The sequence below is a fragment of the Esox lucius genome, chromosome 1 (genome assembly GCF_011004845.1).
Source record: "Esox lucius isolate fEsoLuc1 chromosome 1, fEsoLuc1.pri, whole genome shotgun sequence".
NCBI lineage: Eukaryota > Metazoa > Chordata > Actinopteri > Esociformes > Esocidae > Esox > Esox lucius.
The window spans coordinates 5,299,049-5,320,888 of NC_047569.1; the positions used below are offsets into that span (position 1 = coordinate 5,299,049).

The following is a 21,840-nucleotide window of genomic DNA, read 5'->3' on the forward strand; positions in this document are numbered from 1 at the left end:
GACTTGAATGAGAAAGCATGACTGTAGCAAGTAAATGTAACACCTGTTTATTTGTGTAACTCAGTGGAAAATGGCAAATTTCAATGTGGAGTCAGGGACCCCATGCCAGATCCATTTAAGGTTATTTCAGGACGTGTCTTGTTGAGCATGGATTCATAATATAAATTGTCTCAGTTGCGTACGGTGTGTCCCTGTAGTTTTCTGTTACTCTCAGTAGGAGGGAGGAGAGAGTTCTGAGGGAGATCAGTGGTTTAACAGTGTGTACATTATGTTGGGTTCCAACCATTTCTTTTCTAAATATTTTTTAATTGTGATTTACACTGCTGTCTTTACATATATCTCCCAACAGTGCACCTAAAAATTACTGAACGACCAGTAAAAAGCCATGACATGCTGCTTGGGGTGAATGGTAAATGTGGTTCATCTCTGTGAATTAAATAAAACCGTAAAATCACGGTCCATTGTGAATTAATCCACAAGATGCAAAGTGGATTGATCATATTTTTCACTTCATCTCTCTTTCTTCCTCTTTCCCTGTCACTTTTTAGTGTAGCATAGACTACTACCACAACGTGGCCACTGGTTGTTTGACCTAATAGACACAGGAGAGGAGTGAGGTGAAGGGGTGAGGTGGGGTCCAGCGGCTGAAGGCACCTCCTGGAATGACTGCTGCCATTGGTTGACCTTTGACCCTTACCCTTAATTGTCACTAAGGCAGTGGACAGGCAGTCTGACTGACCTCTTGGGATCATTAGCACAGTTGACACACAGGCTTCTTGCAAGATGAATTGGGTCCAGGAATCTTACTGAATCCTGCAGATCGAAAGACTTCTGATAATAATAAATGTACAAGTAGCAATTTTTATATTTACTTTTATTGACTTGAGGACGCATGTGGTCATAATTTGAAATTATGAATATTTCTCATCTCTCATCTCATCAACTTAATCACAAAATAGACCATTGGTCCATTTCATCAAATGAGGCTGAAATTATGAAAATAATTATAATAAACAGAACTATTAAAAGAACAATTCTTGAATTTCAGCCTCTTCAGATGGAATCGACCAATGGTCTAATTTGTGATTATTTTGATCTGATTGTAAGAGACCAATTACTTTTCATCAGGTGGGTGGGTGGGGGGGCTCTTGGCCAACGCAGGCTCAAATTAATTATTTAAACCATATAGTATTTTAAATAAATATATTTCAGACAAGAAGTTTGAAACAGTTTTTACAAATTTAGTTGGAAGCAAAAGTATACACATCACCCACATTAAATCAGAGAAGACATTTTCTGTAAATCCCAATATTGCACTTAACATACAGTACAAAGAACAAACCAAAAAAGTTTATTTATTAGGTTATACACTGGGATGTCCATTCAGAGGTGTTAGTTATTCCCCAACATATTTGTGTCTTATGCCAGTCTGTGTTTTGAGACCCCTTTTACTGGAAGAGCAAAAGGTCTCCCCATGGCGGGCCCATGGGCAAGATTTCAATGAAAAAAAAAATTCATTGTACTTGAAAGATTTTTATTAGATTCTTTCCTCATTGACACAGGGTCATAAATGTCCAGTTGTGGGCAGGGCAATACATGATTATTTGCACACTAATCCAGTAAGGAACGCCTATTCCTTGTTATGAATACAATTTCATTTATACAGATTGGAATAAGATATACATTTTTGGGGGACATATAGACAAGATGCTAAACTAAAGGGGGATATTTTCCGACTGAATATCTCTGAATAGTCACACAGTACAGCTTAATGAACTAACTTGGCATTTTGCAAAAAACAATACATTTTCACACGTCTCAATAATCTATACAATTCTTTGTGGTGATTTGGATACATTGGGAACTATGCCTTTAAAGCCTATGCCTTTTCTCTCACACAAACGGTGCTTTGTTGTTAGGTTCTCTGGTGATGGGCAAGGATTGTTAATATTCATTTCACACTCCCATGCCATATTCTCATGAGGGGTGGGTAATACCTCAGGGAATTTAACTCAATGTATTTGTGTCAGCATTGAAGTGTTTCAGTTGGGTGAGAAGAAAAATAGAAACGTGATCTACTCTGAGAGCCATTATTTACCCAGTGCCATTTCCCATTATGGCTACTGTTATTGTATCCTTTTAAAATTAGTTTTAACAAGTCCTTTACTTTCCATGAGACCAACTCAATTTGTTGGAGGCCAATGTGATATGCAATATGTTCTATTTGTCTATCAGCCGCAGGGAAAACATATTCACACAATGTATTTAGCTCAGGTGCAGAATGAAAGACTCCCTTGTTTGTCCCTGAGATATTCCTGGAAAAGGGGCATGGTGGGTTGTCAGCTCCAAGGTTGACCTTTCACATTGTAAAGGTCAGGAGGAGTTCGCATGGTTTGTAGTGGTGAGTTTCACTTCAACTAAACAAGAAAAACAAAGTCAGTGTAGAGAAAATGTTGTAATATACAAAATGCAAAAACGTGTTCTAAACACTTTAAATTAATGTAACGGTTTATTCACAAACAAGATTAGCTTCATAGTTATTTATTCATTCATTATTATGTGTCATTAATTAGTGGATTACTGTTTGACTCAAAGTATTTACTTAAGTGTAAGTCAGCCATTACCATAGACAATTACATTTAAAATAATTTAAGACACATTTGAAGTACAAGAAATGCTGGTTTCTATCATTTCAAAAGTGATTAATTAAAGCCACATTCCAGCAATTGTCACTGAAAAATTGTTAGAATTAAAAGTTACTACAATAAGCATCAGGAGCTTGGTAAATAAAAATGTAAAATACACAATGAAATGAACCCAGGTTTTGTCATCTCCAAGTTGAATATCTCGAAATCCTCTAATATTAGAATCACTTATTGGCCAAAATGGAGGAAAACTACTTCTCTGACAGAATTTCTAAATTAATCCAAGAATCTCTACAATTGAATGAAATACAACTATTCAGCCCTATATGTTTAATCAAACAATACCAAACACACCTACATAATAAACTAGAATATATTTACCATCTTAATTGTGAAGTCTTAGGCAACCTACAATAAGATAAAACCTAAAGAGAATGGAATGTGGTAGCACAATCTTAAAGTCCAATAACAATCTTGCCCCTGGAGGCAAGCAGTCCCTTCCAAATGTTTTTGATAAAAGATGAAGATGAAACAGCATTAAGGGAGGTCAGGGACTTGGCAGTGTGGCACAAGGACAACAATCTCTCCCTTAACATTTGTAAGACAAAATGAAATGATGCCTTGACTACAGGACAAAAGGGGCGAGAGTGCCCCATCCACACTGACAGGGTGATTGTGAAGAAAAGATGTTGAAGACTCCTCCTATTTAGGAGGTCCAATATTCAGCTTCCAAAAAATATAACAGGAAGTTACAGCAAGTAGTACAACAAGTTGGGCATACTGTAACCATTTCTCTCTCAGTTTTACAAATGTCCATAGGTTTTTGCTGTTGGATTAACCAGATTTACCGTAGTTATTTAAACTACCTCAACAACAGACAGGAATAAGATAACTACCTCTGATTAAAGCTGGTTTGTGCTAATTTCCAAGCTAGTTCAAAACATGTCCTTGACATTCTGCATACCTAACTAATTCAGTCTTCACATTATTGCTCTGATCAGAGGAAAAGGCTATTTAATATGGTGCCATGATAGTGTAATGTCGAAGTGTTATTCATATTGACAAAACTAAAGTGCACATCCGTAGCATTTGCAGAATTTTCTAAGCAGGCAATCAAGCTAAAAGAGAATCTTTCAAGTTTACAGGCACTCAGCTACTACACCACTCGTGGTGGTGGTGTGAAAGGCAGAGTTCTGTCCAGGGACAAACACTCTTTCATACAAAACCACCACCCCCGTCGGTGTTGGAGGTAAATCTTTAACTGTTGGTTTATACCTGACGTTAAAAGACCATATCAAAATGACAGTTTTAACCATGTTTTGAGACCCTAACCCAGTGTTGAGACCCTAACCCAGTGTTGAGACCCTAACCCAGTGTTTTTATATGTTACATTTGAGATTCTGAACAAAGCCCATGCTGAAAAAAGTACAATATTCTTCAACTGTCATTTGCAGATTGGTAGGTTTCTCTTGCTATAATAGTCTGGCATCTTACAAAGGGCCACCATGGTTTCTAGCGTAAAGCTCTATTCATACACTTTGACCAGCAGAGGGAAGCAAAGTCCATGAAATGTACAAATGTGTCATTTATCCATTCATGGATGTTTTCTTGATTAGTAACAATTGCATGACTTCTTTTAGAATACAGCCCCATTTGCTGGCAATAAATAATGCTTGTTTTAGTATTTCTATGTAATTACCCATGCCCTATTAGCAGATTGAAAGCTATTGACCAAGACATGCACACATGTTTAGGATGATATTGTTTGTATTCTGTTTTTCAGCTTTGTCTTTACTAGTAAATAAGTAACTAATGTGTTTACTAGTAAATAAAGTCATTTTACTAGAAAACAAGCAAGTAATATGTAATGACTATGGAGAGAAACAGTGTAGGTAATAATGTTTTACTATTGGCTTTAATTGGGAGGGGCAACTTCAGTCTGGAAAGGCCTTGGACGTCACACATTTTCCCTAGTACCAGCTAACTCACCTGAATGAACAAATTAGAATCTAATTCCAAACTGTTTTGCAGATGCTGTACTTAGACTTTTAATCAACATCATGATATAAAACCCTTTTCGGTGTTAGAAAATGTGTTAGAAGCAGGAAAAATGGGCAAGCGTAAGGATCTGAGTGACTTTGACAAGGGCCAAATTGTGATGGCTAGACGACTGGGTCAGAGTAGTCAGTACCTATTAAAAGTGGTCCAAGGAAGGAAAAGCGATGAACCGGCGACAGGATTATGGATGGCCAGGGCTCACTTGATGCACGTGGGAAGTGAAGGCTGGCCCATGTGGTCCGATCCAAAAGACCAGCTACTGTAGCTCAAATTGCTGAAAAGGTTAACGCTGGTACTGATAGAAAGGTGTCAGAACACACAGTGCATTGCACATTGTTGTGTACAGGGCTGCATAACCGCAGAGCAGTCAGGGTGTCCATGCTGACCCATGTCCATTGCCGAAAGCGCCTACAATGGGCATGTGAGCATCAGAACTGGACCACGGAGCAATGAAAGTAGGTGGCCTGGTCTAATAAATCACGTTTTCTCTTACATCACATGGTTGGCCATGTTGCTTACCTGGAGAACACATGGCACCCAGATGCACTTTGGGAAGGAGGCAGTGTGATGCGTTGGGAAACTTTGGGTCCTGCCATTCATGTGGATGTTACTTTGACATGTACCACCTGCCTGAGCATTGTTGCAGACCATGTGCACCCTTTCATGGCAACAGTACTCCCAGATGGCATTAGTCTCTTTCAGCAGGATAATGTGCCCAGCCACAAAGCAAAAATGGTTTGGGAATGGTTTGAGGAACGCAACAACGAGTTCAAGGTGTTGACTTGGCCTCCAAATTCCCCAGATCTCAATCCAATCGAGCATTTGTGGGATGTGTTGGACAAGCAGATCCGATCCATGGAGGCTCCACCTCGCAACTTACATGACTTAAAGGATCTTCTGCTAACGTCTTGGTGCCAGATACCACAGCATACCTTCAGAGGTCTAGTGGAGTCCATGCCTCAACAGGTCAGGACTGTTTTTGCGGCAAAAGGGAGACCTACACAGTATTAGGCAGGTGGTCATAATGTTATGGCTGATTGGTGTAAGTGAACACCCCAAATATCACTGTCACATTCTTCCTAAATAAACCCTATTTTCAATAGGAAAGAGTACAAAGACAACATACCAAATGTTGAAACTGAGAAACTGTTTCTTGAAACTGTTTCTTGAAGTATATAAACCCACTTTGAATTTAATGCCAGCAACACATTTAAAAAAAGCTGGGACAGGGGCAACAAAAGACTGGAAAATAAAGTACAAAGAGTTTGGGGATCTCATCATCTACGGTACGAAATCTCTGCATATAAGGGACATGGCTGAAAAATAATATTGGATGGCCGTGATCTTCGTGCCCTCAGGCGGCCCTGCATTAAAAACAGACCCAATTCTGTTGTGGAAATCACTCCATGGACTCAGAAACACTCCTGAAAACCATTGTCTGTGACCACAGTAAGTTGCGGCATCAGCAAATGCAAGTTAAAACTCTACCATGCAAAGAAGAAACCATTTATAAACAATATCCAGAAAAATCGCCACCTTCTCTTGAAATAATTTTTGGGAATCATGGACGCCGCATCCTCAAAGCCAGCATCCATGATGGTTTGCGGATGCATTAGTGCACATGCCATGGGTGACTTGCACATCTGTGAAGGCACCATTAATGCTGAACAATATATGCAGGTTTTGGAGCAACATATGCTGCAATCTTTTTCATAGAAGGCCTTGTTTATTTTAGCAAGACAATGCCAAACTACATTCTGCACGTATCACAACAGCATCGCAGCATAGCAAAAGAGTCTGAGTGCTAAATTGTCCACCTGTAGGCCCCACCTGTCACCCATTGAAAATATTTGGCGCATTATGAAATGAAAAAATATTACAAAGGAGACCCTGAACTGTTGAGCAGCTAAAATTCTATATAAAGCAAGAATGGGAAAACATTTTACTTTCAAAAGTACAGCATTTGGTCTCAGTTCCCAAATGCTCACAGAGTATTGTTAAAAGGATAGGTGATGCAACACAGGGATAAACATGCCCCTGTCCCTACTTTTATGATATGTGTTGCTGGCATCAAATTCAAAATGAGCATGTATTTTTCCATTCACCATACATTTCTCAGTTTCAGTATTTGATATGTTGTCTTTGTACTATTTTCAATTAAATATAGGGATAAATGATTTGCACATTTATTATCGTTTTTATTTGGATTTTACGCAGTGTCCCAACTTCTTTGGAAATGGGTTTGTATATGCTGAGGTGGCTGTCAGTTAAGGTTGTCCTGCTGTTTCCCTAGTACCATGCTGCAGCTGGTCAAATCTAAATGTTTTCAACTAAATCAATAGTTTTGTGAGCTTGGATAGTTCTTTTTCTCTCACTACCCCTGGAAATTGCCAGGTGTTCACCTTACATGAACTCTGTACTTCAAAGAAATGCTCTCCATCCAGGGCTACTATTTTGTTGTAACCCAATGCTGGTCTCCACAGTTTGTGTGTGTGTGTGTGTGTGTGTGTGTGTGTGTGTGTGTGTGTGTGTGTGTGTGTGTGTGTGTGTATACCGTGTGTGTGTGGCTTAATACCATATATTTATTATTACAAAAGTGTTTTATTACAGTAGCTAGCTAAAAAGTGTCTGGGTAGAATATGTCATGAATGGATACAGTGCATCTCAAAACTATTTTCCCCTCTTGAAAATAGTACAAAGACAACATAACAAATGTTGAACCCAATAATGTTTATTGTTTTTGGAGACGTATATGCCCATTTTGTATTTGATGCCAGCAACACGTTTCAAAAAAGTTGGGACAGGGACATGTTTATTAATGTGTTGCATCTCCTCTTCTTTTAACAACACTGTTAGGGTTTTGGCATGTTATTCTAACATGCCAAATACACCACTACAATTTTTTGCAAAGACCCTTAGTAGTCACCATTTTTGCCTGTGTCCATAACCGTATCAACGTCAAACGTCATCCTCATTATATTTAAACTTTTTCAATAACCTTCCTACATGATTTGATAAACCAGCAGAACTATCTTTCTTTCGACAACAGTATTAGTTGCAGGCGACAAAAATGCCACTAGACAAGATGCTGTTTGAAGGAACTAAATACATAGCCTTAATTCACAGATTAAGGAAGCGAGAAACCACACCCCTAATAGCCTAAATTAAGACAGAAAACAAGTAAAAAGCAATTGCTACCCAACTTATCAGATTTACTGGCTAATGCAAACAAAGCATCAAAAAGAAAAACGTTATTCAGAGAAAAAAAGTTTCTCTTTAATTTAGTTCACTCCTCATTACCTCCCGACCCAATATAAATGTGGTCTTCAACAGAGATCTTACTCTGGTCATTGCTAAACTCTCTACTTCCAGGGGAAGAGAACAAGGCTAGCCCGGCCACTGCACAGATGCCTCCCATTGGGACCTTAGAAAATATACATTTTAAAGTTGATAATGATTCCGATTTGTGTCCATCCAAAGCATGAGTTGGGAGGTGCAAATTTAGTGGCACCACAGGAAATGTTAGTCTGTAGCCCTGTAATAATCAACAGTTTGAGAAGGTGATCATTTAAGGTAAAAAAAAACACACCATGCAGTAATTTGCAATTCAGCCTAAATTGTTAGCTTAGATTTTATAATGTATGACATTTATGCATAAGAATAGGTAAACAAAATTATAACATCTAATCCAATTCTAGTGGATGAGTTTGAATTGCTATGTCTACCAACCAGCCCTTGACTTGGGATAAAATAAGTGCAGAAACTGACAAATTGCACAATAGTCACACATGTACAAATTGCACATGTTCATCAAAATGTGTATTAATAAGGCTTGCCTAAAAAAGGAAGCAGAACGCTGTTTGCCTAAAATGAGAAGAACCGGAATGCTGTTCCGGACCGTTCCGACCTAAGTCAAACACTGCTACCAACTAATCATTAACACCACACATTTGCCCATGTGTGTTATGCACCTAAATACCAATCGCTATTCTGTGACATTGTTGTGAACAGTCTCCATACACACTGCATTGACTGGGGGCAGAGCAAGACAGTTTTTGTCTTTAATAAGACTTATTCATTGTTATAAAATTATGTTGGTATCTACGTAGTTATTTGAAGGAACACTGCATTATAGATGTAGGTTATTATCTGTTTAGGCTAGATTTAATGGAAAACTGTTTATTTACATGTCAGAAATAGAGCTCAAGCTAAAGCAACATCTTACATTACTTTGACTAGCTTAAATAAAAAGATGACAAATATTCAAGAATGTCACTCCCATAGAATGGTGAAGTCACTCCCTAAGAGCTAACTTTAAATGCTTTTTGTGGCAAGCTTATACATGGGGACGAGGTTAAGCTCTAACAGAGCACTTGTGCTTCCAATATTTATATGTACAGCAGGACAGAAATCTTTGTAGCTGATCATGGATCATGAGTCGAACCTTAAAAGCTGGAATCACCAGTTGTGATTCTACAGTGTTTTCCTCATCCCTGTTTCTTTAAAAAAGGGGTGGAGAAATGGAATCACTCTGAAATACATAAATACACATGCTATTAGACTGACTATCCATGATATCAAAATTTGAGTTTATTATGTTTTAAGGCTGTAGATCTATAGTGTTTACATGTACTTACAAACATTGAAAAAATTTAATTTTTGGTTTTGGATCGATTACAACAGTTAATAAAGTTAATGGTGCACTGTGTCAAATCCTGACAAGACTGAATTTTAAACGATGACACGATTTGTCTCCTTCCCTTACCGATCAGACCAGAATAGTATAAGCTAGTTCAGGGTGGTTTAGGGTACGTGGATGTGTGGAATCTACATGTCAATACAAACTGATAGACGGAAAGTTCTCAGGCACTCATATATAAAAAATCTGAAACATTAAAACATGTCTTCTGGTCGTTTATGCTTGAATTCATGGCAGTAGTACTGTAAAAACAAATCTTTTAAATCTATGTTGTTTACTTATCGTACACTCAAAAACACAACCTCTAAGTTTTCTCTCAAACACAGTGTGCAATTTTGCTCACAGTGTATTAATAAATGATGTATCATAATAATTTCAAAAATCTATGTAGCAACTCTAGATTTCAACTTCAAGAACTACAGGCAGCAGACTGTGTGGATCATTGGACAAACATTCCACGTGAAGCTACATGATAACCCACGAGTACAATTTCATAACAGAACACTGATGTTATTGTGCTGTAAGACTGCACAAATACCTCCAGGACAGCGGAGGACGGTACAGTGTGATGAGCTTTGTTTTGGCAGTGCTTGCTGTACAGGATAGAGTGATAACCACAGTGTTGCCAGATTAACATTCCTGCTCCAAACCCCAGACTCCAAACCCCAGGGCCTGGCTACATGTGATCATATCCTGCTGACTCCTGCTGTGCTGGGGGGGTCAAACACATTAACTGAGAGACACACATTTTTCAAGTACCTACTTCATTAAATGAGAATTGCGATGACTACACCTCTCCAAGTACAGCAGGTTTTTAGCCAAATCTGGTGAAACATATCATTTACCAGTAAATTCAGAAATGTTGCTGTACATTATACCTGTCCAAAGAAATCAAACGTGATCAAAACACCACTTTAATTTGACTATGAATTTCTACTCTTAGCTCTTTGACACACATTTGCCTTCATGCCTTACTCTGTCCAGCAAGCTTACATATTTATGTTTGAACATTGAGGCTGTACCCAGGTTAAATTACAGTTCAAACTGTAGCGAATATGCTATTTCAGCATAATGTAGCATTAACAACAAAACAAATTGAGCAAATCCTAAAACATGTTCTCTTGGTCTGTAATACAATTTACAAAATCAAATTATTTGTATTCATGTATTTTTATCGATTACAAAATTCATTATTATTATAATAGGGCCTACTGAAGAAGTAGGTTCAGCTAGTGATGGCCATTTGAGGCTTCATTAGCGTTATTTTAGCAGCAGGATATTATGCTGGCAACACTCAGAATTTCTTTATCACAATAAAAGCCATCATTGAAATGTATAAGGCAATGTAGTTAATCTAGTTTGTGAAAAAGAACAGACAACCATAACATTAGAATGGACATTAAACATAAAATGTATAGACTAGAATGTTAACTATATTACCTATATTTCAATGGTGGCTTTTATATTGAAAAATAAAATTTGAGTTAGCACTGCTAGCATAATATCCTGCCGCTAGAAGAACAGTAATGAAGCCTCGAATGGCCATCACTAGATTGAGAAGTAAACACCAAGACGTTGAAGTTTTATGAAAACCAGAAAGCGTTTTAAAACAGAAAAGAGGCACTCGGAAAGACCAGAGGTTCATCAATGTAATATTAAGGTAAATTGTACCATTTTGTTCCACACAAAGATATAATGTTTGTCTCTTATCACTTATGTTATGTTTCAGTGCTGCTTAACACACTGAATAGCTCCCACATGGCCAAGGTATGAGAATTACTTTATTACTTACTAATTTTCTGCTCTTTATGGAGTGCTTCTTATCTTTACTCAAATGTGCTTTGACTTTGACAATGGTAACATTGCTTCTGTATATGTTATCATTGTCCTGTTGCAAGATCTATGTTAGATTCAGTTTCAGCTTTTCATTCTTTTCAAGACTTCTCTGGTAGAATATGGAATTTATAATTCACTCAATGGCAACGGGCCAGCAAACCAGCTCCAAACCAAAATGACACTACCTCCATGCTTTACGAATGGTAAGAGGCTCTTTTGTTCAAAGGCATCGTTTTCACAAAATAAATTGGTGCCTGGTATTGCGACCAAACAACTCCAGCTTTGAATAATCTGTCCAGAGCTCATTATTCCAGTAGTTTTGTTCTTTTCCAAGATGGAAAATGTCAGTGATATCTTGACATTCTTGTTTGAGCACAGAGGCTTCTTTTTTTCTTACTCCTATGTAGGCCAGGTTTGTGCAGTCTCTTTCTCACAGTGGACTCATGCAGTCGAGATTGATTGTGGCAAAAGAGGCCTGTACACCTATGCACATGTATGAGCATCTTTCATTCTGCTCTTGGCCTGAATGTGGTGCAACGATCTGTCCTATGTAGCCAGTTTTCTGTCATTTTCTTCAATTGTAAATTATCCATCTTAAGATGGAACGATCTGAATTACTTGTAAATGGCTTTGTAATCCGAACCATACTCATCGGCATCAATATTTTTATTCCTTTTGGCTGGGTGTTTTGATCTTGGTATGTATTACCAGACACCCACATGGTTAAGACCTGAACAGATCAAGTTTCTCATCTTTATGAAAGGCTGGACCATCCCAAGTTACTCTCTAATAACTTTATAATCTTTTGCACCTTTAGAGGTGAATCTGATCTATTTCATGGAGGACAGGCTCCTCAAAGAGTTCGGTGCAGCTGTGCCTTTTTGATCAGGATTAAAGTATTGAGGGTCCCGGAGAGGTCCTCAGAGATGTGGACACCCAGGAATTTGAAGCTGGACACACCTCAGTGCCATCGATGAGAACTGGGGCGTTACTGCAGCCTTTAGACTTCCTGTAACCCACAATGAGCTCCTTTGTTTTCTTTGCGTTGAGGGCCAGGTTGTTATCAGTGCACCAATGCCGCCAGGCACTTTACCTCCTCCCTGTAGGCATTTGTATCAATAAATGTGGTTAAAATTTTGTTCAGATATCCATGTCCAAATATGCAAAAAAATCACACATTTCAAGGATGTGTACTTTTTTCACATACATTGGGAGAACAAGAATTTGATACACTGCCGATTTGCAGGTTTTCCCACTTACAAAGCATGTAGAAGTCTGTAATTTTTATCAAAGGTACTCTTTAACTGCGAGTGACAGAATCTAAAACAAAAATCCAGAAAATCACATTGTTTGATTTTTAAGTAATTCATTTGCATTGGTGAGACCTCTGATTGCATTGTTGTGACCTCTGATGCCTGTACTATGCGACTGGCAGGTAAAATGGGGCGGGCTCATGTATATTGTTTGTATACTTTTTTAGGTCTGTGATAGCACAACTGTACCAAAAGCGTCTAAAACACTATCAGGGCGTTACTATCGGCAGCCTCAAAGGTTGTGCTTGAGTTATGTTGGTAGATAGCAATGTTTTGGCACACAGCTGCGACACTAACGCCTCCCCCGAGCAAGCAGGCACAGAGCTTGACAGCTTGGCTCCCCGTTACCCAGCAGGGGCCTAGTTCTGACTGTAGGCTTTCAAAACGTTGCATTTTAAGCTCAGTGGAGGAGTGCTAACTAAGGCCAGGAAAGAACCTGCTAATTATACTGGCTCTGCTTGCCTGGATGTAAGTCAAAAACACACACACATATATATACACTCACTCAGCAGGAGATCTGTGGGAGTCAGAAAGTCTCTTTATCTCATCTAGCAAAACATTGAGACAATTCAACAAAATAGTCATTGGTGTTACGGGTAGACCCTCAAAGTAAACACAGGCTGTTGATGCACGTGACTTAAATGAAGCCCAGCAGCCTCACACACTGACAGGATAGCATGCTGACAGGGTGCCGGTGGAAGAGAGAGTAAAAGAGGCACATGAAAAATGCAAAGAACACTCAGGGAGGTTTATTTGGTCTGTGAAGAGGCAGAGGAAGTAGGATGAGATTGATATGTGAAACCATGTTTCACCAATTGGTTCTTTAGAAATCAGGCAGTGCTTATTTTTTATCTTAAGAGTCCCCAGTAGCTTTCCGGGTCTACTTACACACATCCATTCTTACAAATCATAAAAGCTACTTCTACAGCTGCATTCTTTTATTATTCCCTTATTGGCTTGCCCACCAGCTAAGCTAGAATTGTTAAGTTCTGCTAGCAACATTTAAAAGGACCATTTGTTGTTGACATTAAAATTTTAGGGTAAAAATCTAGAGCCTGAAAAATCAACAAAATTGTAATGTTAGCATGACCTATACTAGAAATAATTTAGTAAACTTGGTCTAAAACAGTAACAATATTTGCTTGTCATGTATTTAATAAATCACCATCACTGAATAAAGTTAAATTTACACTACAGCACATTTATTATTAGATCTTTATCTTTTGATAAAGAAATTAATGTATGGTTGAAGGTGAATAGGTACAAAGGTATACAGTGATTTAGGTACAAAGGTATCCAGAATCTACCTTTCAATTAAAGTATTGGTTTACCTATTATGTCCTTCGTTACTACTGTTGCTTTGTGTTGCATTAAGTAAAACATTTCAGCCACTAGATGTCCTCTGTCATTTTCAGATCAGTGGTTTGGATACAGGTTACATTCCCCTGCTCAGATGTCTCATGAATGAACCAACGGTTGCATGCATTCACTGTCATTGACTCCCAGCTTGCTGTGGTAATTTGATACAATAATACCTATACAGGTTTTGTAAAATCTGTTAAGCTTCAGCAACAGGCAGAAGAATGCGCCTACTTGATGAACCTCGTCAAACTGGTCTCATCCTGCTATCAACACATGCTAACTGGCAAGTATGGTCATATTTTAAATCATACTTAGTGACTGGTCACAGAGTTCAGCAGGGTTACAGTGGATGGAAAGAAACTGTTCTTGAGCCTGCTGGTGTGGGAACGAAGAGACCTGTACCGCCTGCCTGATGGTAGGAGACCAACAGATTGTGGCATGGATGTGAAGGGTCCCTGATGGTGCCGAGCACCCTACGCAGACACTGCTTGTGCTGGAGGTCTACAATGGCTGAGCTGGGCACCAGTGATGTGCTGGGCTGTTTTCACCACCCATTGAAATAATAATAATATTTTTTCCTAAAGTAGAGCATATAACCACTTTCTTGACTCATTTTTTATTGTTATTTCTAGGCTTTAATTTACATTTGGACTCACAGGGAGAAAGGGAAAGAAGAGTGGATGGGATAGACCAGTATTGAACCCTGACAGAGAACACCATATTTGCATGGCAAGGGCAATTGTATAAAATTATATAACTTTTGTTTAGCATAAATACATCTCACTATTTAAATAATGGAAAGGGTAATTTTGGAATGGATAATTTTTGGTAATATTTACCATGTGTATCAATCTGTGTCAATTTCTCATCCTACTGTATTTATCAGGGCTGTAAAACTAATGTTATCCAGTAACTTATTTTTACACACAAAAAACGGAATACTTACATTTGTTTTCTCTAAGTAACTGTGTTGAAATCGTATTATTGTGTTTTGCTTCATGGATTTTTTTTTGTCGGCTGTGAGGTAATGGAATAATTACAAATCAGAAACCAATCTGACTACCGAGCCACACGGTAGAGTTAGGGGTACTCCCTAAATTCTCCCGGTCTCTGGTGAGGTTATATATAGAAATTAAGGATGTCCCCGGCCCAGCTATACCCCGAGTGCTGCAGCACAAGTGTAAGTGCTGACGGACTTTCTGCTGCTCTCTTCTCGCCCATGGCGGAGTGTGCTGACACCGCGGTTACTCTTCGGTTTTAAATACGTGTATGATTGTAGAATACGCCGCGACCGCTGTCACTTTGTATCCTGTAAGGATAGAAAAAAATAAATCTTACTTCGCTTAATATCGTATTTCATGTTTAGCCTACAATTTTCTAGGCTGACGCGCGAGGCTCCGGTGCAGTCGCAGCAAGTTTTCTGTCTCATGTTCGTTCTCAGCGTGTAAAGAAGGGAAAGGGGGTGGGAGAGGAATAGAGAGATGCAAATAGGGAGAGAGAGATAAAGGTTATAGAGATAGAGAGAGAGCACCTGAGTAGTTCGGAGAACAGACCAGGGAAGTATTTCCTTGTGTGCTGTTGGGGGTACCTGCTCTTCAGTTTTTTTTTCCTTTCAACAGACTCGTTCAGTAATTAGGTTCTCCTTAATTAATTTCCACCTTTCGGTTGGCGTGAAGGACTGGGATACGACACAACCGCCTGCTCTACGCTGGCAGTGATACGGTGAAAAGCTCTGATCATGCTTGGTTATAATTATCAGATGACATTAACACGTGCTGTCATATCTGCCTGGCTCGGTTCCAAAATTATTTCATACCAGATTACGTTTTGCGTGGACTGAAGAGATTTGTTTATAAGCGGAACTAACACGGCTCCTTTTTGCACCCCTGCCATCAAAAGCCGGGACTCGTAAAATGACTTTGAAAGGCTTCTTTTTACTCCTGTCTATAGGAGCGTTCACGGCTTACTATGTTTACCAGCCCATTCCGGACCAGATAGAGGAAAGATGGAAACTCATGTTGACCGACTGCTTCTTCAGAACTCTCAGCCACTTGGTAAGAATACTACGATAGTGGATTAAATACCACAAAATTATTTCGATTAAAACATATTTGAGGGTGCATTATTCTGGTGGCAATATTTTTTTGCACACATGCACGAAACATTTATTGACGCATTTAAATGATTGATTTAGGATGTTATTCTTTGACTGCTATTACACAATTATTATTGACCCTTAGGTAAATAGTCTAGTAGCCTAGTAAATGGATTCCGCTGAGGTTGTGTAGATGCTGTAGATAGTGTAGATGACAGTTACAACAGATTATGTCACGGTAATCCAGGTATTGTAGGCCTGCTCACTTGTTCTAAGAACAGACCCTTAAGGAAATCAACACTGTCTTTATGAATTGTTTTATTTAGTAATTAATTAATATATAACAGGTGTTTAAATGTATTATATTCTGTAAAATCAGACGCAATCCGTCTAACTATGGTTTATAATTATGTTATTTTAAAGCTGTTGAACTACATCCAAATAGAAATGTTGTCCCGAAAACTCAACTGAAATAATCTACACCTTTGACTCGATCGTGGTCGGGGTTAAGTGAGTGAATTTCCCAAGCTCATGCCTCTCTGGCCTACAGTAGGGGTCATACTCTGCATTTTCTGAAATACACTACAGTTTCAAACTTTGTGGTCACTTAGAAATGTCCTTGATTTCAAATGAAGAGCAGATTTTTTTGTCTGTTAAAATAACATCAACTTGATCAGAAATACAGCTTAGACATTGTTAATATTGTAAATCATTTTTGTAGCTAGAAACAGCTGATTTTTAATGGCATTTCTATATAGGTGTACCAATGGCAAGTTTTGTTTGCCAATCCAAGTTTATCATTTTAAAAAGACTAACTGATCATTAGAAAACCCTTTTGCAATTATGTTAGCACAGCTAAAAACTGTGTTGCTGAGGAATAAAGCAATAAAACTGGCCTTTAGAGTAGTTAAATATTGAGAATGTCAGCAGTTGTGGGTTCGATTACAGGCTAAAAATGGCCAGAAACACACAACTTTCTCCTGAAACTTGTCGGTCTATTCTTGTTCTGAGAAATGAAAGCTGTTGTGTGCTAGAAATTGCCACGAAACTGAAGATCTCATACAAAACTATTTACTATTCTCTTCAAAGAACAGTGCAACCTTGCTGTTATCAGAATAGAAGGGGAGTGGGAGGCTCCGGTGCACAACTGAGTAAGAGGACAGGGTAAAAAGGATCTTGAAGAAGGAAGGCTATCACTCCATTTTGCAACGCCATGCCATACCCTGTGGATGGCACTTGTTTGGAGATATTTCCTCCTACAGCAGGGCAATGACCCAAAGTACAGCTCCAAACTGTGTATGAACTATTTAGGGATGAAGCGGTCAACTGCTATTCTGTTTATAATGGAGTGGCCAGTACAGTTACTGGATCTCAACACTTTTGATCTGTTGTGGGAGTAATTTTACTGTTTGGTACGTAAGAAGTGCCCATCAAACCAATCCAAGTTGTGGGATGTGCTTCAGGAAGCATAAAGTGAAATCTCTTCAGATTACCTCAACAAATTGGCAACTACAATGCCAAAGGGCTGCAAGGCTGTAATTGCTGTGAATGTAGGATTCAAGGACACAATTATTATTTTAATTAAAAGTCATTATTTCTAACCTTGTCAATGACTATATTGCCTTTTGATTTTGATATATATGTTCAATTTAAACTCCTTTCATGTAAAACAAAGACATTTCTAAGTGACCCCAAACTTTTGAATGGTAGTGTATATTTGGAAAGTGGTCAGTTATGCAAGTAATCTTATTAAAATGTTATAACAACCCTAGTCAAAAAACCTTCAGGAGTTTCTTACATGATTTGGAACCATCTTTATATTTGGGATTTTGGGTTTAATCCTGTTTTATTATTCTCATTTTTATTGGAGTCTACAGATTGGATTCTTTTTTCAGTATTTTATTGAAGCAAATCCTGTGGGATTTGCTTTTGGCTTTTTATAGAATTTTCTTTTGGAATCCAAACTTTCATGGGAAATTGCAATATATGATGGTTCCAAATCATGCTAAAAGTCCTAACGGATATGTAAAACAGTGTGATATGTTTAGGCACTTGGATATACAGTGAGGTAAATAATGGGAGACTGACACACGTTTTGTTATTTTGTCTGGGCTTAAAGTACAGTCTCTCAACTTTGATTTGAATTCACATCCGAATTGGAGGAAGGGTTTAGGAATTACATCTCTTTAACATGTACCTCCCTCTTTTTCAAGGGACCAAACGTAATTGGACAATTGACTCAAAAGCTGTTTCATGGACAGGTGTGGACTATTCCTTTGTTATATCTTTATCAATTAACCAGGTAAAATGTCTGGAGCTGATTCCAGGTGTGGCATTCACATTTGGAAGTTGTTGCTGTGAGCCCACAACATGCGATCAAGGGAGCTCTAAATGCAAGTGAAACTGGCCATCATTAGGGTACAAAAACAAGAAACCAGGCAAGCCTAGTTCAGTCGGCCCGCAATAGAAAGTGCTACACTCTCGTTTCTTACTAAATTTACCTCCACCACAAATAGCGTCTGTGTATGGCGTTTACCACTGGCCATTTTAACAGTGCATTAACCAGTAAAAAGCTTTACCGGTATCTACTAACTTGCTGGAATAGTCATAAGAATTGAGCAATTGCTAGCGAGTCTGCCAAAGCTATTTCATTTCATGGCATGAATTCTTTTTTTTTTCTTTCATTGCAAAACCACATACTTTTTTCTTTCATTCGTGAATGACATTTACACAATAACTATCAACAAAGGCGACGATAACTAACTTTTTCATCAAGTGGAATCTACCAGAAATAATTAAGAATTGTCGTTGCTCTCAATAGATTCGAACTTAGGTCTTCCACATGAGAGGCACTGTCTTTAACCACTATGCCATGGCATTACATGTTTCAGCAGTCACTAGACACTATTGAGCATTGTGTTAAACTGACTAACGTTTCATATTAAGTTTACATCCACCATAGCGTCTATGGCTGTATGGCTTTTGCCTCTGGCCGTTTTAACATCTTATTAGCCAGTAATATCATTCTAGTATCTAATAACCTCCTAGGAATAATCATAAGAATTGAGCAATTGCTAGCGAGACTGAAGATGAACTTTTCTATGCCAGAAACAGTCGTAATATAACTGTAAACAGTTTCAGTTAAGGCTTACACGTAACTACTGTATATTAAGCCAGCAAATGTGTTTGTCTATCCTGACCCAAAATGCATGCACGGATGTGTTCTTCAAAAATCTACCAGATACTGTCGCAATATAAACTGTTTTATTTCAGGCTTACTATAATGCAGATACTGACGGTTTTAGCCAGCAAAGTTTTCATCTATACAAAATAATTCATAACACATACTTCGCCTGTGAAGAGATATGAACTCAGGACCCATAGTTCACAAGTCACACACTGGTGATCTCTGCAACACAAAAAGCCTGGACATCCACAGAAAAAACAGTGGTGGATGATCATAGGATCCTTTCCATGGTAAAGAAAAACCCCCTCACAACATCCAGCCAAATGAAGAACACTCCAGGAGGTTGGCGTATCTTTATCCAAGTCTACCATAAAGAGAAGACTTCATGAGAGCAAATACAGAGGGTTCACCACAAGGTGCAAACCGTTCATAACCCTCAAGAATAGAAAAAATTGCCCAGTTCTGGAACAGCATTCTTTGGATAGATGAAACTAAGATCAACCTGTACCAGAAAGAAAAAAGTATGGAGAAGGCTTGGAACGGCTCATGACCCAAAGCATACCACATCATCTGTAAAACACAGTGGAGGCAGTGTGATGGCATGGGCATGCATGGCTTCCAGTGGCACTGGGTAACTAGTGTTTATTGATGATGTGACAGAAGACAGAAGTAGCCGGATGAATTCTGAAGTGTATAGGGATATATTGTCTACTCAGATTCAGCCAAATTCAGTGAAGTTGATTGGACGGCACTTCACTACAGTTGGACAATGACACAAAATATACTGCAAAAGAAACCTGTGAGTTATTTTAGGCAAAGAAGTGGAATGTTCTGCAATGGCTGAGTCAATCATCTGATCTCAACATGATCCAGCATGCATTTCACTTGCTGAAGACAAAACTTAAGGCAGAAAGACCCACAAACAAACTAAAGACAGCTGCAGTAAAGGCCTGGCAAAGCAACACAAAGGAGGAAACCCAGCGTTTGGTGATGTCCATGCGTTCCAGATTTCAAGCAGTCTTTGCCTGCAAAGGATTCTCGACAAAGTATTAAAAATGAACATTTTATTTATGATTATGTTAATTTGCCCAATTACATTTGAGCCCCTGAAATAAGGGCAATTATTTTTTCAACCCCTTGAATTAAAGCTGATAATCTGCACTTCAATTGCATCTCAGCTGTTTAATGTCTAATCCATTGTGGTGGTGTACAGAGGCAAAATTATGAAAATTGTGTCAGTGTCCAAATACTTACGGACCTAACTGTACCACAAGGTTTCAGTGCTGTTCTCAACACCTAAAAGTATTACAATTATCTGCGGTAGGCAAAGAGCATCAATCTGAAACAGTCTAATTACGCTAGCTAGATAGCACTAACCTGATTGAGAATACAAAAATGGTAACCCCAATTAAAGTTTTATGTTAGGGCAATTTGTCTGAAATACTATTTAAGTTCCGCATGAAACATGATGATAACATCAAAATTGTGTTTATGAAAATATACAATGAAAGGCGATCCATTTGAACAATTACCAAGGCCTCTAAAAAATGGTTACATATTTAACCGGGTCAAAATGACCCGGTGGTGGAGAATAGATGAAAATGCTTGTTAAAAATCTTGCTGAGTGCAAATATTGAGTGAAAACTGTTTCACTATACCTCAGAAACACACTGTACCTATAAACTATGCCTGCCATGGTCAATGTTTGTTGTCAGTACTTCTTTACCAGGTCACATGTTAGAGACACTTCACCCACTGAAACCCTTTGTAATGTTTAACATCACACACAGTAAACGTTAAATCTTCCCTCAAACACAAGCTATTATTATCTTAGTTTTTTTTGGAATGGCTTTGTTGTGTAATCTGTGGGATGGGCCTGGACATTCTGTTCATAACTTCCCTGAGGTGATATTACTTTGCTAAGGACCCTGTCCACATTTTACTTTGCTGACTACAAGTCCAAAAATGAATCAGTGGCCACCTTGTGGGATACAGAGATGCAACCCTGAAACTTGAAGTATTTCATATATTTTTCAGAGTAGTTTGCTTCAATAACCACAAGACCAGCATGTCGTGTGAGATACAAACTTGCTGCCATTCGAGATGTGTGGGACAAGTGGGTGGAGCGTTTGCCATTTCTCTACAATTCTGGACCTAAAGTCACTGTTGATGAACAATATATGACTAATAAGCCTTCTAAATATTGAATAGAAATATGGGTGGCATGTGGATGCATAAAGCAATTATGCTTGGAATTTGCAGGTCTGCACTGGAAAGTTAGCTTGTGTTAGTCCTGAATAGAACCAGAACATGCGGGTGGTGCTAGACATGAAGTCAGTAGTTTGGTTCTACAATATGCTGGATGTGTCTGCAAATAATGCATTGATGCTCTGGCCTGAGATCACCCACAGATGGAAAATGTTCCCAGAGAAGGTTAAGTTTATGTAGTCAGCAAACCAGTTAGAGGATTTTTTTGTTTCTACTGATGTCAGTCATACAAAAACAACCCCAACTGCTTGCTGTAGTTAGCTAACTATCTGGTTTGTTTGTCAGGCTACTTGTGTAGTTGGCATATGTGTGCTGTGCATACAGAGGATGTGGAGGAAGAGTGAGAGGTGGATAAAGAGGGATTGGTGTAGGAAGAG

General features: G+C 38.5%; 1 protein-coding gene across 3 annotated transcripts in view; it reads left to right on the plus strand.

Annotated features, from left to right (window-relative positions):
• Positions 1 to 11,045: 11,045 nt before the first annotated feature.
• The window catches only part of aadac (arylacetamide deacetylase), a 36,553-nt gene continuing 25,758 nt past the window's right edge, over positions 11,046 to 21,840 (plus strand). Inside the window, exons 1-2 of one of the 3 annotated variants that reach the window (XM_020050130.3) lie at positions 11,046 to 11,062; positions 15,864 to 15,967. In XM_020050130.3, the coding sequence (XP_019905689.2) occupies positions 15,929 to 15,967 (39 nt within the window). In that variant the 5' untranslated portion in view covers positions 11,046 to 11,062; positions 15,864 to 15,928. Of the gene's footprint in view, positions 11,063 to 14,063; positions 14,197 to 15,076; positions 15,094 to 15,863; positions 15,968 to 21,840 lie in introns of those variants that run through there. The other 2 variants (XM_013133455.4, XM_020050127.3) reach the window with 2 other exon arrangements.